At 45.3% G+C, this 19,352-nt stretch overlaps 3 protein-coding genes across 8 annotated transcripts in view; 2 read left to right on the top strand and 1 right to left on the bottom strand.

Moving 5' to 3' along the window:
* The window catches only part of LOC147641686 (uncharacterized), a 75,668-nt gene that overhangs the window by 23,781 nt on the left and 32,535 nt on the right, over window positions 1-19,352 (bottom strand). For all 6 annotated transcript variants that reach the window (XR_015265923.1, XR_015265921.1, XR_015265922.1 and 3 more), the window contains exon 2: window positions 18,398-18,603. Coding sequence is in view for 3 of the 6 variants with exons in the window: in XM_086798507.1 (XP_086654633.1) it covers window positions 18,398-18,603 (206 nt within the window). In the remaining 3 variants the exon portion in view is untranslated. The remainder of the gene's footprint in view (window positions 1-18,397; window positions 18,604-19,352) is intronic.
* On the top strand, window positions 1,009-2,298 carry LOC147641687 (uncharacterized). Its single transcript, XM_086798550.1, has one exon. The coding sequence runs from the start codon at window positions 1,315-1,317 to the stop codon at window positions 2,089-2,091; it is 777 nt and encodes a 258-aa protein (XP_086654676.1). The 5' UTR covers window positions 1,009-1,314; the 3' UTR covers window positions 2,092-2,298.
* Window positions 2,438-7,994, top strand: LOC147641688 (uncharacterized). Its single transcript, XM_086798468.1, has one exon. It carries the CDS (start codon window positions 4,044-4,046, stop codon window positions 7,992-7,994), a length of 3,951 nt encoding a protein of 1,316 aa, XP_086654594.1. The 5' UTR covers window positions 2,438-4,043.

Here is a 19,352-nt window from a genome sequence, read left to right on the forward strand (position 1 = left end):
GAGATATCCCATTTTATTCAAAGAGCCACATTCGCTACGCCAGATCTTTGAGGCAGCAGACCAGCGCATACTGGGGAGATTCATTCTAGACATACAGCGCCACAAAGAGACATCATTACAAGCTCAGACAGCTCCAGAGGGGGGACGACAGACACAGATTACTACATTTTTTCAAAGATCCATCCCACTCCCAGCCCCTACACGGCAGGGAATTACTCTCCAGAGAGCAGAGACACTCAGAGCCCGCAGGAGACAGAGGACACCTGGCTTTCGAACACTACGCCTATACCAGAGAGAGATGACAGAGATCAGAGCTCAGTTTCACAGAGAGGGTGCGGAGCGACTGGCTCGCTTCAGAGCACACCCAGGCATGTTCTTCAGGGAGCTGTGGACACCCCCTTCATTGATGTATACCATTTTATACCCCCCGTATGGTACAGGATGGAGCTAGCTAGGTTGCATATCATGATTGTATACTCCATGCATATAGCTTTGCATTCTCCTAGTAGTAGAGCTCCATCCCCTCCACCACTCATTGTACTTATTGCACACCCAGATTCAGCTTTTTAGTTCAGTACTTTTTCATTTTGTTGGGATGACAGAGGATACCCCATACAGGTACACCGATTTGTCTCATAGTCCGAGTTCGGTCTTTTGGAAGACGTTAATAAAATCTCTCTCGAGTTCGGTCTTTTGGAAGACGTTAATAAAATCTCTCTCTCTCTCTCTCTCTCTCTCTCTCTCTCTCTCTCTCTCTCTCTCTCTCTCTCTCTCTCTCTCTCTCTCTCTCTCTCTCTCTCTCTCTCTCTCTCCCCGTCACCTGCTCTTCGCTGTTCCGCCTGCGCCCCCTGCTCTCGGCCTGCGCCCCCTGCTCTCTCTCTCTCTCTCTCCCCGTCACCTGCTCTTCGCTGTTCCGCCTGCGCCCCCTGCTCTCGGCCTGCGCCCCCTGCTCTCTCTCTCTCTCTCTCTCCCCGTCACCTACTGCTGCCCCTGCCCTCCTGCCCCCCCCGCTCTCTCTCTCCCTCTCTCTCTCCCCGTCACTTCCTCTCTCTCTCTTCCCGCCACAGACCCAGCCCCCCCCCTCTCCGCTCTCTCTCTCTCTCTCTCTCTCCCCGTCACTTCCTCTCTCTCTCTCTCTCTCCCGTCGCCGCTGCAGCAGGGCCTGCCCCTCTCGTCGCCGCTGTAGTAGCAGCCCCCTCCTCTGCTCCTCTGCTCGCCCTTACCCTCTCTTGAGTAGGGTTTAAATTCAGTACCCCCCTGAGGGGGAGGGGGGGGGCTCCCTGTGGGCTATTTTCAGCACCCCCGTGATACAACATGGCCCCTAAACTGAAGTCATTTGCAACCATGGCCTCGAACCCACCCCCCCTTCCACCCCTTATCAAACCTCAATCCCCATGGGAGATCTTCATCATGGGAGAACTGAAGAAATTGCAGCAGGAGGTCTCCACCCTCAAAACTGAGCTGACACACAAGGAAACAAAGATTGCCAGTCAAGAAACAAGGATTGCTGGCCTCGAAGCTCAATTGCAGGACATCAAGAACAAGCAGGAGATTCAGGAAGCAGCCCAAGAAGCAACCCAAAAAATACAGGAAACACAACAAGAAAGCACAAAACCTCAGGTAAAATCAGAGAACTTTGTCAGTGAAGTACTGTCAGTCCTGAAAGAAAATGAAAGGGTCAAAAGCCTGGAAACTTTTGTTCGAATTGGGGGCTTGCCAGAAGATTGGTCAGTAGGTACCAACACAGATGAACAGCTAGAGGGATACATCTTGGATGTAGATATCATAAAGGAACGACTCACTAAAGTGGTACCTTTTATAGACCTTGGTGACCCAACTGACATTCAAATTAAAGGGAAACAGGCTAGGGTTCGATACTATGATATGATTGATAAGATCAAGGTAATGAAGCAGACTAAATCATTGCAAGGTACCTCGGTGTGGATTTCTGATGAGTTGACCCCACTACAACTAAAGAATAGAGCGGGGGAACTGGCCAAAGTCAGAGAAGCAAGGAAACAAGGGAAGTGGGCGGTCTATAGAGGAGGAAAAGCTATCATCAAAGATTTTAAAGGTCCACCCTCCTTTTGAAGGACATGAACTTGATACTTATACATATCTAATCACATTAAGCACATGGTGATTTTACCATTGTAACATGTAACTCTCATGAGTCATGAGAGCTTTGAAGTTAGTTTCTTTTTGATCCCACATGCACTTTTCTTTAACCGATACCCCGAAGTGGATTGTAACCAAAGATGTATTCTGATCTGTCCTATAGGTCAGCTTTGGCCTCGACAGGACGTTAATATATCTTTCTTTCTTTCTTCTTTCTTTCTTTCTCTCTCTCTCTCTCTCTCTCTCTCTCTCTCTCTCTCTCTCTCTCTCTCTCTCTCTCACCAGGAGGTGAAACTTTTTGCAGTTGTTTTCCTTATTTACATTTCTTTTTAAATATATATATATATTTTTCTTTTCTTTCTCTTTGGTTGCTGTTGTTTTCCCCTGGGATCTCTTGGAAGGGCTTGGGCCATTGCAATGTCAGAATGGGTCAGCCAGTGGGACTTTGGACCAGTGGTTGGCTAAGCCTGAGAACTGCACTGAAAGATGAATGACAGTGTCCAGGACATGGGCACTGAAAGATGAATGACAGTGTCCAGGACATGGGCACTGAAAGATGAAGGACAATGTCCAGGACATGGCCACTGAATGAGGGTATAGGCCAGTTTACACTAGTAAGTGGCCGCCACCGAAATGTGAATGTATCTTGAATTCTAAGCAAATTCTGAAGTGACCATAGTGGTCAAAGATGGTCAGGAGACCAGAAGGAATGCAGATGACATCATCCCTAAAATTTAGGGAACTGCTATTTTTGGCAGTGTCGGAATTGAAAAGTGTTCGCGTCAGTTTGTGCGGAATGTCAAGGGGACCAAAAGGTGACAAAGGACTGTTGTGAGAATGTGAACCAGTCAGGAGATTTTTAGCCTGGAAGATTGCATGTGGAAAAGGCTTAAAAATGTGCCAAGTGTCAAATTTTGGTGCATTTTCCTCAAAAAGAAGAGGGAAGCGTGGGAATTTGGGGAAGGAGGCTCAATTTGCAGCCATCGTGGTGTTTTGTTGCAGGAAAACCAGCTATTGTGGTGCATTCCCTTGCCCTAACTCACGAATTGAGGGTTGAGCTTGCTCCCCACAGCCTCTCTCTCTCTCTTTCTCTCTCTTGCAGACTATGGAAATGCTTTCATCAGATAAAATCAGGTATAATTGTGTGAATTTCATGCTTATATGCAAAGGCTAGTTGCCTCTTTGAACAGGAACAGGTGTAGTTGGTTCCTACACCAAAGCAGGGACAGAAGAGGGTAATAACCTCTTCAAAACAATGCTGTTTCAGCACTGTTTAGGTGCTGTTTTTGGGCTGTTATGTTGCCCGGTTGATGCCAAAATGCAGTAGGACTTTGCTAAAGTCCTCCAGGACAGTACAAGGGTTATTTTGGGCTGAAAACAGAGCTGAAAACAGGCCTGTGCAGAAAATTACAGCAAACTGAATTGTGATGTTTTGGACTCCATTGGGTAGCTTGATGCCTATGGAAGTGAGCTTGTCAGTTGGGATTCATTCTGAGATGTTATGGAACAGTTTTAGTGCAGTTATGCTGGCAAATTTCTTCTAAAATTTGTAAAATTCAGCTGATGCAAGTAGAGTGCTTTGTTGCACTTGTGCTTTGTAATTTCCAACCTTTTAACAATAAAGAAATACCGCAAGGGGCGCCGGACTTCGGGGCCAATGTGTTGTTGAGCGAGGGAGCGAGGATTCTGTGAATGTGTGTCTCAGTAAGTCCAGGTTATTTGTGAATGAATTACCGCTTTATGTGTCCATAGACCGGTTTTATGGTTCCATTGCCGGGATAGGGTCCTCTTTTCTGCAAGAGCCCGGACACGGATTGCATTGGGTGAACAAGAGACACACAGAGAGAGGTACAGCTGATTACAGGTGAGAAAGAGTACGGTCTCTTTCTTTGGATACAGGTTCCCTTAAACTTTCAGTTGACAGTATGACAGACAAAGGGAAAGGCAAGCTCCCTGTCGAAGAGAGTTCCTCTTCTACTCGCAGACAGCATATAGAGGTGACAGGTGCCCAGGTGTCAGCCTCTGCTCGGATGGAGCTAGTAGTACAGCCAGCCTTGTTAGAGGAAGAACATGAACAAGAGGATTTATTTCATGCGCAGCTCCTGAGCATGGTTGGTACCTTTGAACAGTTGGTGAAGAATCCCAGGATGAAGAGGTATTTGCAGTCAAGGACAGGGGATTCCCAGGCTGAATCATCTCAGCATGCAGTTGAGAGGGCACAGGAACAAATGCCAAGGATGCCACAGCATGTAGAGCAGACACCAGTAGTGGCAGCTGATCCAGTGCAGCATGTTACACAGGCACAGGTACATGCATTTAATGGCCAGGAAAGTAATGTGCAAAGGGTCGTGCCGACCATTCCTCCATTCGTTGCTTTCCAGCCTGGCTATTTTGGTGGTGGGTCTGTTTTCCAGGCCATGGCTAGACCGCCCACAGTTTTGCCAGGATTGATGTCAAGAGGGTCACCAGGAATGATGCCTATGGAAGCTGTGAACCCTCTTTATGCCAATATAGGTATGCAGCCCGGATTTCAAACTTATTTTAGTCCAGTTTTGGGGCCCGCAGCACCTATCAGTGTGGCTGAATTTTCTCAACCTAGTGGACAAAGAGCAGTAAGGATTGATGCAGAAAAGGTGCAAAAGGATTACAAAGAAGGAGGTCAAGCAGTAAAGTTTGAGACTTTCAGTGGGATGCAGGACAAATTGAAAGCGCCGACTTTCATTCAGCAGTTTGATGCAGCATACACTGGGGGTAACTTTACGGAGTCTTCTAAGGTGCGGAAGGCTGCTACTTTCTTGAAAGGTAATGCATTACAGTGGTGGACCTCATTGTTGATGCAAGGACAAGCACCTGCTACATGGGTTCAGTTTAAGCAGCAGTTCTCTTTTGCATGGCTTACAAATACTTTTGAAGTGGATGTTATGACAGCATGGCACAAACTTGATGCAGCCAACTGTGTAAATTTGGAAGAATATAATAAGAAGTTTTGGGATGCACTCTTGCCAGTAACTTCCTACAGGACAGTGCCGTTGTCAGAGCAATTAGAGAAGTATTGTTGTGGTTTGCCCAAAGAAATCAGGGATTATTGCATTAAGACCAATGTTTCTAATATGACTCAGCTCATTGAAAATGCAAACATGGCTAATGCATTGCTACAGGGAGGTTCACGTGGCTTTAAGAGCACAGTAAACAAGGAACCTCAGGGCAAACAGGAACCACTTATGAAGAGGGATTTCCCACCTAGACCATTCTATAGAAAGAAGCCATTTGAGAAGAAGACTTGGCAGTCACAACCTCAGAAAAGTGCTGGTCAAGGCAAAGGACAGAAGAGGCCACTATATGGCAAGTCATTTGAAGAGAGAAAGGCATTGATGCAAGCTGGGAAATGTTTCATCTGTGAACAGAAAGGGCATATGGCTGCAAAATGCCCACAACAGCCAGCAAAAGATGCCGAGGATAAAGAAGGGCCACCCAAGAAGAAGACAATGCCGAGTGCAGGATTGGTACCTGACATGGTTGGTGACCAGCCATGTGATAATGCTACAGAATTGTGCAGAGCATGGGGTAAAATCAGAGATGCTACAGTGCTGATTTTCTTTGACCCTGGTGCTCGAGCCAACTTTATTTCACCGGCATTGGCAGCCAAGTTGGGAATTCGTGCTGAAGAGATGGGACCAATTGGACAGGCTGATTTGGCATGCCCTGGGCATTCAGTTCCTGTCACTCCTATACTTGGCAAACTTCGCATGCATATACAGAGTTATGTGGACACAGAGGAGTTTCTTATCATGCCCTTGGAAGGATGTGATGTCTTGTTGGGAATTCCATGGTGTCATAGGAAACATGCAGTGTTGGATGCTTTCAACAGGAAAATCACAATTGTACATAGGGACAAGACCCATGTTTTGGATGTGAAGCTGAAAGGAGAGTCTGTCCCAGTTATTTCTGCTTCTGCTATAACTTCAGTAATGAAAAATCATCTTTCTGCGTACTTGGTTTTTGCAAAGCAAGTGAATGAAGTTGAAACTGATTTGTCTACACTAGACGAAGGTAGAAAAGCTTTCTTGGATACGTTCAGAGACTGCTTTTCAGAGTCTTTACCAGGAGAGTTACCTCCTGAGAGGCCAGAGGATCATGCCATAGATCTTATTCCAGGGTCTAGTCCGCCCAATAGGCCACTATACAGGGTTAGTGCAGCCCAGCAGAAAGAGATTATGACACAGGTTAATGAGCTGTTAGAGAAGGGACTAATTCAGCCCAGTAGTTCCCCGTTTTGTTCACCTGTATTACTAGTACAGAAGAAAGACGGTTCATGGCGAATGTGTATTGACTACAGAGCCTTGAACAAGAACACGATCAAGAATAGATTTCCGATTCCGCGCATAGATGATATTCTTGATCGTTTGCAAGGAGCAGAAATGTTTAGCAGGATAGATTTGAAGAGTGGGTACCATCAGATTAGAATCAGACCCGAGGATGTGCACAAGACCGCATTTCGCACTACATTTGGTCTCTATGAGTTCTTAGTCATGCCCTTTGGATTGACAAATGCTCCTGCCACATTTAACAGAATGATAGATAGAATTTTCCGTCCTTACAGAAGCTTTGTGGGCACATTCTTTGATGACATGATAGTCTATTCAAAGAGTGAAGAGGAGCACAGAGACCATCTGACAGCAGTCTTTAATGAGCTGAAACACAACAGATTGCTCATTAATGGCAAGAAGAGTGAATTCTTTCTAAAAGAAATTCACTTCCTTGGGCACATTGTATCAAAGGATGGTGTCACAATGGATCCTGTTAAGATTGAAGCAATCGTTTCATGGCCAGATTTACAGACTGTGCATGATGTTCGCAGTTTTCTTGGCCTATGCTCTTACTACCGCAGATTTGTAAGGCATTTTGCAGAGATTGCTTCACCGTTACATGCGCTTGAAAAGAAGGCCATTAAATGGCAATGGACAGATAAAGAGAAATCAGCATTTAGATGCCTGAAACAGAAAATGCCTACAGATCCTGTGTTGACATTGCCAGATTTGTCTAAGTCATTTGTTGTGCAGTGTGATGCATGTGGGAACAGCATTGGTGCTGTCTTGATGCAGAATGGCCGAGTCGTGGCATATGAGAGTAGAATACTCTCTGACACTGAGAAGAACTATCAGATTTATGAGAAAGAGCTGCTAGCTGTGATCCATGCACTTACTAGTTGGAAACACTATTTGCTTGGTGCTGATTTTGTTGTGCAAACGGATCATCAGACGCTCAGATACTTTCTCACACAGGCAAAGTTATCAGAGAAACACATGCGCTGGGCAAATTTTCTGTCAATGTTCCATTTTCAGATAGTGCATGTGGAAGGCAAGAAGAATGTGGTTGCAGATGCGTTGTCTCGCAAACCACAAGTGTCAGCTGTTTCTATTTCTTATCACCAGGAATTGGATGATATGAAAGAGCAGTATGCCAGTGATGAAGATTTTTCCAGAATCTATGAGCAGCTAATGAATAATCAACATCATGATCACTATGTTCTGAAAGACGGCTTTCTCATGATGCATGGAAAGCTATGTGTGACTAAGCAGTTAAGGCCGAAAGTAATGCTAGAAAGTCATGCTCCACCGTATGCTGGACATCGAGGCATTGATGCTACAGTGAAAGCGGTTGAGACTTTCTTTTATTGGCTAGCTTTGAGACGTGATCTTGATGCTTATGTCAGATCTTGCCTAGTATGTCAGAAGGTCAAGTTTGATAGACAGAAGGCACCTGGGTTATTGCAACCACTGCCTATTCCAGAGAGACCATGGGAAAGTATTGCCATGGACTTCATTTTTGATCTTCCAAGGACAACGAGACAGGGAATGATGGAATCTGGACTATAATATGTAGATTCAGTAAGCAGGCACACTTCATTCCTGTTAGAAAGAAGATAAAACCCGAGCACATGGTCAAGATTTTCATGCAGAATATCTTTAAGTACCATGGTATGCCACAGTCTATAGTCAGTGATAGAGACCCAAGGATGACTAGCTTGTTTTGGAAAGCATTGTTTGAGAATATGGGCACGACCTTGAAATTCTCATCTTCTTTTCATCCTCAAACTGATGGGCAGTCTGAAGAGGCTAACTCTACTGTCTTGGATCTGCTGAAATGTTATGTGTCAGAACATAAGGCAACTTGGGAGCATTATTTGCCATTAGTAGAGTATGCTTACAACAATACAGTGCATTCCTCTACTGGTAAGGCACCTTTTGAAATTGTTGAAGGTGGCAAGAAAGTACCTCCCATTCTGCAGACAAAGGATAAGATATTTGAAGCAGATCGGTATGTCGAGGGATGGCAAGAAGCATATAAGAAGGTCAAATATGCCTTGGAAAAGTCACAAGCTAAGCAGAAAAGAGCTGCTGACATGCATCGTCGAGAACTCTTGTTTAAAGAGAATGACTGGGTCTTATTGCGCTTTGAAAGGGCACGACTGAGAAAAAGAAAGGGCAAGGAACGTCTGTTTCCTAAGCTGAGTATGCGATATTATGGTCCTTTCCAAGTCTCAGAGAAGATAAGTGATGTAGCATACAGGCTGAAATTGCCAGAAACCTGGAAGATACATAATGCATTTCATGTGAGCCTTTTGAGGCCTTTTATTGGCAACGTGCCAGAAGATATAGTGCCAGAGGAACAGCCTGAAGTGGAGGAATTGGATGAAATTCTGGTTCCTGAGCAGATTCTGGCCCATAAAGACAGAAAAGTGAAAGGACAAGTTGCAAGAAGATACTTGGTGAAATTCAGAAATTATTCACCAATGGATGCTAAATGGATGGATGAGGTTGAACTGGCTGATTCACCTCAGTTGATGCAACTTTACAAGGAAGCCTTCTTGTTAGAACCTGCAATGGTTTAATATGCTTTTTGAAGCTGAATTCTGAATGACCTGTACATTTGTATTATATGTTTGGCAATGTACAGTTTTGACATTTGTTGTCAATGACTTAATCAATGAATGAACTTTCAGTGCTTTGAAGTTGTATCTGTTATGCTTCAAATGAATGATTTACATGTTGTGACACTAATAGTACAACATATATGCTGTCGCCCTGTGTTGCATCCGGAAACATGTATTTGAAAGGCTTGAACCTGCGATGGCACAAATGGTAGTGGGGAATTCCTATCATCGCCCCGTGTCATCCGTTGGCAGGAGATACATGCGATGACACTAATCACCTGGGGAATCTTGTGATCGTCTTGTGTCATCCGTTTGCATGTGGACTTGCAATCGAGGTCGCTTGCTTCTTTCAAGAGGGGGGTATGTCACCAGGAGGTGAAACTTTTTGCAGTTGTTTTCCTTATTTACATTTCTTTTTAAATATATATATATATTTTTCTTTTCTTTCTCTTTGGTTGCTGTTGTTTTCCCCTGGGATCTCTTGGAAGGGCTTGGGCCATTGCAATGTCAGAATGGGTCAGCCAGTGGGACTTTGGACCAGTGGTTGGCTAAGCCTGAGAACTGCACTGAAAGATGAATGACAGTGTCCAGGACATGGGCACTGAAAGATGAATGACAGTGTCCAGGACATGGGCACTGAAAGATGAAGGACAATGTCCAGGACATGGCCACTGAATGAGGGTATAGGCCAGTTTACACTAGTAAGTGGCCGCCACCGAAATGTGAATGTATCTTGAATTCTAAGCAAATTCTGAAGTGACCATAGTGGTCAAAGATGGTCAGGAGACCAGAAGGAATGCAGATGACATCATCCCTAAAATTTAGGGAACTGCTATTTTTGGCAGTGTCGGAATTGAAAAGTGTTCGCGTCAGTTTGTGCGGAATGTCAAGGGGACCAAAAGGTGACAAAGGACTGTTGTGAGAATGTGAACCAGTCAGGAGATTTTTAGCCTGGAAGATTGCATGTGGAAAAGGCTTAAAAATGTGCCAAGTGTCAAATTTTGGTGCATTTTCCTCAAAAAGAAGAGGGAAGAGTGGGAATTTGGGGAAGGAGGCTCAATTTGCAGCCATCGTGGTGTTTTGTTGCAGGAAAACCAGCTATTGTGGTGCATTCCCTTGCCCTAACTCACGAATTGAGGGTTGAGCTTGCTCCCCACAGCCTCTCTCTCTCTCTTTCTCTCTCTTGCAGACTATGGAAATGCTTTCATCAGATAAAATCAGGTACAATTGTGTGAATTTCATGCTTATATGCAAAGGCTAGTTGCCTCTTTGAACAGGAACAGGTGTAGTTGGTTCCTACACCAAAGCAGGGACAGAAGAGGGTAATAACCTCTTCAAAACAATGCTGTTTCAGCACTGTTTAGGTGATGTTTTTGGGCTGTTATGTTGCCCGGTTGATGCCAAAATGCAGTAGGACTTTGCTAAAGTCCTCCAGGACAGTACAAGGGTTATTTTGGGCTGAAAACAGAGCTGAAAACAGGCCTGTGCAGAAAATTACAGCAAGCTGAATTGTGATGTTTTGGACTCCATTGGGTAGCTTGATGCCTATGGAAGTGAGCTTGTCAGTTGGGATTCATTCTGAGATGTTATGGAACAGTTTTAGTGCAGTTATGCTGGCAAATTTCTTCTAAAATTTGTAAAATTCAGCTGATGCAAGTAGAGTGCTTTGTTGCACTTGTGCTTTGTAATTTCCAACCTTTTAACAATAAAGAAATACCGCAAGGGGCGCCGGACTTCGGGGCCAATGTGTTGTTGAGCGAGGGAGCGAGGATTCTGTGAATGTGTGTCTCAGTAAGTCCAGGTTATTTGTGAATGAATTACCGCTTTATGTGTCCATAGACCGGTTTTACTCTCTCTCTCTCGCAATGAGGTCCGGAGGAAAGGAAAAGCATGAGGCTTTTGCCTTATATACCACCACCAACGAGAAACCTACCCTTAATTCAGGGTCGTGGAAATGGACGTGCACCTTTGGCGGGAAGGGTTACACAAGTAGCACACCGCACGTGTGTCCAAGCTTAGTGGGAAAGCTATGCCGTGCAAGGATATTCCTCAAGAAATTGCGGATGGTATATTGAATAAGTACTCACTCATCTGCAACCAAGGCAAATGTGGACGTGGAGGAGCTTCCATGTCCGGTACCTCCGCGTCCGTGTCCTTCCCCCGCCCCATCTGGCTCCGGGTCCGGCTTTGGCTCTGGCTCTAGCTCTACCTCGGCCAGTTCCAACTTCCAATCAAAGAGACCAAGGGAGGAGAGCTCTCCGGCAATGAGGCAAACCACCATCAATGTAAACATAAACAACTCCACATATATGAAGGTGAAGACGAAAGCCGCGATTGAGGAGATTGCACACACGGTCATCGATTGCAATCTCTCCTTCCAAGTGCTCAAGGTCCCACAATGGCACAAAATGGTGAAGGCCATTGCGGAGGTGGAGCCATCCCATGGCGATTGGCATGGTATCACCTACCATGAGATGCGCACCACCGTGCTTGATGACGAGAGGCAAAGGATCAACAACAATCCTCTCCGATGGATGGAGTGATTGGAAGAGGCAGAGTTCCCATCCATTGTATGGACTCCTTTCGCCTCCCATTGTCTAGACCTACTCACAGAGGATGTGGGGAAGCTAGAGTGGGTGAAGAGGGTAGTCGCACAACGCCTATCAATTGTGAATTTCTTCAAAAAGAAGGTGAAGGTGCTCGATCCTGCCTCGGGAAGAAAAGGCTAGAACGAGACGGGGTCTTTTCAAGACAGAGCATGGGAGCATCTGGCTCCAGGAACTTGACTATCGTGCCCAAGTCCAAACCAGAAAGTTCACGCATGCAAGACCGGTGGAAAACTAAGTGTCGAAGAGACAGCTCAGTACAAGGAGGAGGGTAGGTGTTTCTTTTGTCACACAAAAGGACACATTTAGGATTGTCCAAAGAAGACTACCACTCCACAAACCACCACTCCAGCCTCCACGGCTTCCGTGGCGAGCCCCATTCCCGCAGACCCTCGCAGTCATCCCTAGTTCTTCAGACCCCAGTTCGTGCAATTGTTAGCCAAGAGCTCGAAGATGAGCAGAAGGGCACCCAAGACCAGAAGTATGAGCGCAACGAATTGCTCAAGACCTTTGGCTACATAGGTGGCCAGAGAATCGTTGTCTTGTTTGACAGCGGCAGCACGGAGGATGGGGTAATGGAACAGGCTGCTCGACGAGCCCAGTTCTTGCTGACTTTGGTGGACGAGCAGGTTGAGGGTTTTATATACCTAGATGAATCTAGGAACATGCCCAAATTCACCTTTTAGGAACGTGCATGTTATATACTCATGGTAGTCAACCCACAAGACTATATAACTATCAACTCCATTATGCATAGTATGGACTAGATACTACGACATCCCCACTAACGTCATCAATGCCCAATAGTGGGTGTAGAACTCTATAACAAGATATGCTCTCACACACGCACTCCACACACACACACACACACACGAGCATATATTCACACAAATCCCTTCGTAGTGAGTTTCTGTCAAGCCTCCGGAGATGCAGGGCAAACGCAGTCATAATGAAGCCTAGCACAAAGGGAAGTAGCAAATAGAAAGAATTAGTACAGTAAATAAGTAGTTGATAGGGCAAATGCACCACTAATTATAGAAAGAATAAGCACAATATCAACTGGCCGCAACTCGGACAAAAACTTCACAATGTGAAATCTGCATGTCCACTAATACGGCTGAATTATATACCTAGATGAATCCAGGAACATGCCCAAATTCACCTTTAGGAACGTGCATGTTATATACTCATGGTAGTCAACCCACAAGACTATATAACTATCAACTCCATTATGCATAGTATGGACTAGATACTATGACATCCCCACTAACGTCATCAGTGCCCAATAGTGGGTGTAGAACTCTGTATCAAGATATGCTCTCACACACGCACTCCACACACACACACACACACACACATAAGAGCATATATTCACACAAAGCTCTTCGTACTGGGTTTCTGTCAAACCTCCAGAGATGCAGGGCAGACTCAGCCATAATGAAGCCTAGCACAAAGGGAAGTAGCAAATAGAAAGAATTAGTACAGCAAATAAGTAGTTGATTGGGCAAATGCACCGCTAAAGATAGAAAGAATAAGCACAATATCAACTAACGACGAGCATCAAGTTTGAAGCTCAAAGTGCTAAGCTAGTGATTCAGGGCAGAGAGTTTGTGCGAGACTTTATGGTTGCTCCTCTTGTAGGAGGCGCACACATAATTTTGGGTATTCAATGGTTTCACAAGTTCTAGCCAAACATTGATTGTAACCGGCACACTTTTCGGATTACCCAGAATGTGTCCAAAGCCCCAGTGACCCTCAAGTGTGAGCCAAGAATCTTGAACTTTCCTCTCATAAGCCACTCACAAGCTAAATGAGAAATACAGAAAGGCGCACATCGTACAATGATTTATATCCAGACTGCCCAGACGGTGGCCAGTGCTTCCGAGAAGTATCAGGCTCTCCACGACAAGTTCCAAAAGATTTTTCTTCGGGACAATCTCCCTCCTCAATTCCCCCCGTCTAGACCGAATGACCACAAGATAGACCTCCTCCCAGGCTTGGAAAATGAAATCGGAGTTGGACCGCCAACTCCAAGAATTGTTGCAATCTGGCTTCATACGCCCTAGTGTATTGCCATTTACAACCTCGATCCTGTTCATGAAGAAAAAAGATGGTTCTTCCCAATTGTGTGTTGATTATCCTCCACTCAATAAGCTGACTATCAAGAGTAAGTTCCTGATGCCTCGAATAGATTACATTCTCGAGAGACTGAATGGTTCTCGAGAGACTAAATGGTTCTCAAAATTAGATTTAAAGCGTGGGTACCACCATGTTAGGATTGTTGAGGGAGACATTCCCAAGACAACCTTCTGTACGGAAAAGGCCCACTATGAATTTGTGGTCATGCCTTTGGCTTGACGAATGCCCCAGCCACATTTAACTGCATGATGATGCGGATATTCAAGGACTTGATTGGAAAGTGTGTTCATATTTTTGGATAACATACTGGTATTTGTTGAGCAGCATGACATTGATGTGGAGAAAGTTTTGAAGTTGCTGGAAAGCAATGAGCTCTATGTCAATGAAAAGAAGTTAGAATTTTATATGTTCGAGGTTCACTACCTTAGATACATAATCGGTGCCGAGGGCATCCGACTTAATCCGGCCAAGGTGGCCGAGATAGTCGATTGGGAAATACTACAGACCACCATGGTTGGTTAGTACGAAAGGTACGGTACGGTGCGGTGCGGTACGGTACGATAAAATATGGTGCTAATTGATACCTTAAAATTTTTGAGGTACGGTACGATATTAGTACTTTTTTTTTTTTAAATACTTCCTAAACTTAAAAATTGTAGACAAGAAGTTACAAAATAGTAGAACCATGAACATAATGTCATCATGCCAAAATTGCTACAAAAGGATAGGCCAAAAACTCATGGCATGGGCGACCGCCAACATGCGTACATACATGATACTACATACTACAATACATCATCGATGGGCTAGAAGGAGATAGATGCCCAATGCCTAGAGAGCTATAACATATCAAAAGTCTACATCATCACCAACATCTGCATGATCATCAACATGATCACTACTAGAGTGTCCATCAAGAGAGTTCTCTGAAGAGGACTCTTCGAAGGTGGACGAGACACTCTGGGGATCATTCTCGCTAAGTAGGTTGCCATCATCATCAAACAAGGGCTCTCTAGGCAGTGGGGTATCATCATGAGGGGGCAATGGAATATCATCATGAAGGCGGGGATTGGAGCTCGAGGATCCCCGCCTCACATATGTGCGAAGGCCACCCTTTGCCGATGTCGAAGGCGGAGGCCTATGAACTCCAACTGCTCGGCCCCGTCCATGCTGACTCCTGGTGCTGCGAGTATCTGCTGCCACAAGCTCACTATAGAGCTCCATGAAGATTGCCTCCTCCTCCTCATCAGGTTGTTGATTGACACTTGCAAAGTTTTCACTCGTCAACGTGAAAGTGTCAACATTGACCTACACATTAAGGCACAAAAGTTAGAGTCTCTACAGTGTACACAAAACTTAAAAGTTATGAGTCATGACAAGTTAGAGTCTAGACTTGTCACTTACCTCCTTGGGACTACCCATACTAAGAATGCCCTGCATCATGCGCAAGTTAGTGCGGCAGTAGACCAACCGCTCCAACTGTCGTGTGCTCAGTCGATTGCGTATCCTCGTGTGTATGAGAGAATAGGAACTCCAGTTCGTCTCACATGCACCTGTAGAACAATCCTGGGCTAGGACCCTTAAGGCTATGGGTTGGGAGATGCTCTAGTCCATACCCAAAATTGTCCCACCAAAAAAGGGGCTTCACAAGTGACTCCCTCCTCCAGCAAGTGAGAGACAAAAAGGAGGTTTCACCTCTCTGATCAACATAGCAGCCCAACTCCTCTAGAAAGGCATTGTGCTCATCAACTGGCACAGCTCGAAGCATATATGCATCCCGATCTTGTCAAAGCTCCCTATCGGTGCAAACTACTAGAGACTTGTAGGCTGGATGTACCAATGCTGCAAACCCGTGGATTGGTTTGTGCATCCACCTCCATCTCTTCTGTGCAATCTCCATGATTTGTGCTCGCTCGTCAAATGTAATGTCTGTGCAAGCCTCCAACTCCACAAGGGCAGCTCTAAAGAAGTGGACAAGAAGGCCCATGGTGGACCCCTCGCAATCTGTCATCCGCAAGAGCCTATAGAATGGAGTCATAGCAATGACAATTGCTCGGACTCTAGTCCAAAATCTCTCCTCTAGGCAAAAGTGTTGCATGGCTTTGGCCTCTTCAGTGACGTGCTCATCCCATTCGTTCCACATGGTGGAAACAACTGTCTAGCGAAGGGCGGGCCTCACATCGTATAGACGCTCCAAAACCAGCCACATGTAGGTAAAGCGGGTGGCCGATGGCTTCTTCAAGTCAAGCCTGCTATGCTCACGAAACATAGCAAGCACCTTCACCTTTAGCATGAAGAAGTTGACAATAGATGTAGCTTGTTGCACAATCCTCTTCACCCACCCGAGCTTCGCCACACCTCCATGACTAAGTCAATGCAATGACTCGCACATGGAGTCCACACAATGGTGGGGAATTCCTCCTCAAGCAAGCGGCCCATGCGTCGACAATTTGATGCATTGTCAGTGATGACTTGCACCACGTTTTGAGCCCCAACCTACATGGTAGATAAATCATATGAGTTGAGGGCTTTGCACAAATGACAAAATCAGCCACACTTAAGTAAAATAATGCTTACCTCTATGATCGCTTGCCTAATATGGCGGTAGATGGAACTCCCGGTAGTCTTTCTCCCCCTTCTCCCGGTGTCAACCGCACGCAAGAAGTATGTGCCAAGCGGGCAAGACACAAGGATGTTGATAATGCCACGCTTCCTTTGATCACTCCATCCATATGTGAGAATAGAACATCCATACTTCGTCCATGCGGCTCGAATCGGGTCAAGGGCTTGATCAATTCTCTCCTTCTCTTCATCAATCTTCCTCGTGCGCATAGCCGTGTAAGAGATCCCCCTCCACCCCTCACATGGGCCCACATTCGCAATCGCCGTCACCATCTTCTTCCATTGCTCCTTTTGGAGTACATTGAAGGCAAGATTGCATTCAATAATGGTGCGAGCAATCTCTATCTCCGCAAGGCGTTGCCGCTCCTTAAGGAATGCAACCGAACCTCTCACACTACCCGTGACTTGGTGGAGAGAGGGTTGCACCCCTTCACGCTCCACCACCCTTTGCCTTTTGCCCGGTGCGGAGGCGGACTGTGCATCCGTGGAAGTGGCAGTGGAGGATACACCAATGAAAGAGCCGGTGGCCGCTTCATCATGTGCCGATGGTGGTGCTGGTGGTGGTGCCAGTGCGTGTGTTGATGATGCTCCTCTACTTGAATTTGAGCCGCCGCTCATCTTCCACGAAATGTCATCGGCAATGCTTTGCGGAATCTCCTTGCATGGGGCAACTTGTCCCCCAATCTTTGAAAGGTGCTGGAGAAGCCTTGTTGTTCCACTGGTGTATGACTTGCCGCAATATCGGCATGTCCAATGATGAGAGTTGGACTTTTTGGTGTCCTTCTCCACATTGAGGCAATACAAATCAAAAGCCTCGTGCTTCTCCCGAGGCATGATGGATAAGAGAAGGGCTAAAGCGTGGAGTAGAGGAGAGAGCGTAGAGAAGATGAAGTATGGGAAGAGCTTGGAGGAAGAGAACTTGGAGTAGAGGCTCAAGTGGGATGGAAGGAGCTTGGAGGAGGGTGGAGGAGGGTGGAGGAGAGGCTTGGAGTAGAGGCTTGGTCCTTGAGGCTTGGAGTAGATGGAGGGTGGTGGAGGAGAGGCTTGGAGTAGATGGAGGAGAGGCTTGGTCCTTGAGGCTTTTATAGAAGGACTCAGGAGAGATGAAAGGAAAACAACCAAAAAAACGGGCAAAAACATGCAAATTTCGTACCTGATCGTACGGATCCGTACGGTACGATTCGCGCGTACGGCCAGATCCGTACGACGTACGGAACTAAGCATGCAGACCACATACGACATCCGATCCTTTGTGGGCATATGCCAAGCATATTCCACCCACATTGACAGATTCTCTACTTACAGATTTACTTAAGGGTATCAAGACCACAAGGCAACGGATCCGAATAACTCCATGAGTGTTCGAGGCATTCAAGAACCTCAAGGTGGCTTTGTTAGAAGCTCCTTGCATAACGCTTGCCTCGTAGGACAAGCCACTCCAAGTAATCACCGATGTGAGTACATCGCGATTGGAGCTGTTTTACAACAGAATGGCCATCCAGTAGCTTACATGCCCCGTAAGTTACTTCCCGCATAAAAGAATTACTCAGTCTATGATCTGGAAATCCTAGCAGTAATTCGGGCCCTGAAACATTGGAAGCATTTTCTTTATGGCCGTGAATTTGAGGTTCACACTGACCATCAGGCATTATGCTAGATTCAAACAATGCATAAAGTCTGAACATGTCTAAAGATTTCATTGATAGGTGGTTGCCTAGATTAGTATCCACATTGGGAAGTAAAAGAATACCAAAAGGGACAAATGGAGCTAACTTCCGTCCCAATGCAGTGTACATAGCAAACACATCTCAAAGCATACAGTTATATTTGTCGTTGTTTTTAATGAAGTGAACTGGACAGCTTTTGTGTTCTTTGTCATGTACTCATTGATAGACAATTGGAAAAAACCTAAGTGCCCTCCCTACCGTGTTCCTTTTTTAATGCATAAAAGAAGAAACAAAAACATCAGTATTCTTACCCGTGCCAATGAAATGCCAGCCATGTAAGGCAGCACCAAGAAGAGGATAAATACAATTTGCCCCAGTTCCAATGTCAAATCCCCATGTCACATCACCAACAGTATCATGCCAAGGGGACGGGCAGCTCGTTAGTAAATCTTGAATCCAATGAATGTAGTTTGTTCGGTTAGGAACAGTTGGGCAAAGTTGCCCATCTGGTATCCACCTGCGAGCATCATCCAGATCAATCTATAAGAGGAGTCTATATGACATAGAATTCAGCACTTACAATGAATAAGTAAGCTTCACAAAATTGCCCCCTGCAATAATAAGTTCCCTTCATATCTTGCAACCATCAGAAAGGGATCAGAGTTAACCTTACAGCACACTGTACATGCCCCATAAAAGAAGGCTTGTGCCATATAAAAAAGAATGGTTGTCTCACACCTTTTTCAAAGAAAACTCAGACTTGATTGCTATTGCTAATGCACATTGCCGAAAATGTTATTATTTCATGCAGAAATCTGGCAAGCATTCCTGCTTACATAATATATTAAAAAATTTGTGCTTTTACACAAGTACATCTACTCCTAAACTGGAGCTGTTGGAGGAAGGCAAGTCAAAAACAGCTCAGACAATTAAAGTGGTACTGCATCAGCATAGGGTACTATCCACAGGCTACAACACTCCTTGCTGTAAGTGGATTAAGTCAGATTATCGGTAACAGTTCCAAAAACAAAGACCCACCAAAGGCAAGTTAGCTAGCTACCACTTGACTAGCACTGGATTCACCTTTCATGAAGTACAAAATTAAATCTTCAAACAATCCAAAGGCTTCACTTACAAGAATCCGACTGCAATGCCATGTCACCAACTTGACCCCTTGCTTGGAAAACTATTTGGTACAAGCTTTGAAAGATGGAAGATCAACCTTGACAACTCTTCATGTGTGCATGTGTCTGAGAAATGACTTTT

This window comes from Cibotium barometz, chromosome 1 (genome assembly GCF_041138505.1).
Source record: "Cibotium barometz isolate CiBa-2024 chromosome 1, ASM4113850v1, whole genome shotgun sequence".
NCBI lineage: Eukaryota > Viridiplantae > Streptophyta > Polypodiopsida > Cyatheales > Cibotiaceae > Cibotium > Cibotium barometz.

Excerpts from the sequence above, each read along its gene's own strand:
- LOC147641687 (XM_086798550.1), top strand. The coding sequence starts at position 1,315 with ATGGCCCCTAAACTGAAGTCATTTGCAACCATGGCCTCGAACCCACCC.
- LOC147641688 (XM_086798468.1), top strand. The coding sequence starts at position 4,044 with ATGACAGACAAAGGGAAAGGCAAGCTCCCTGTCGAAGAGAGTTCCTCT.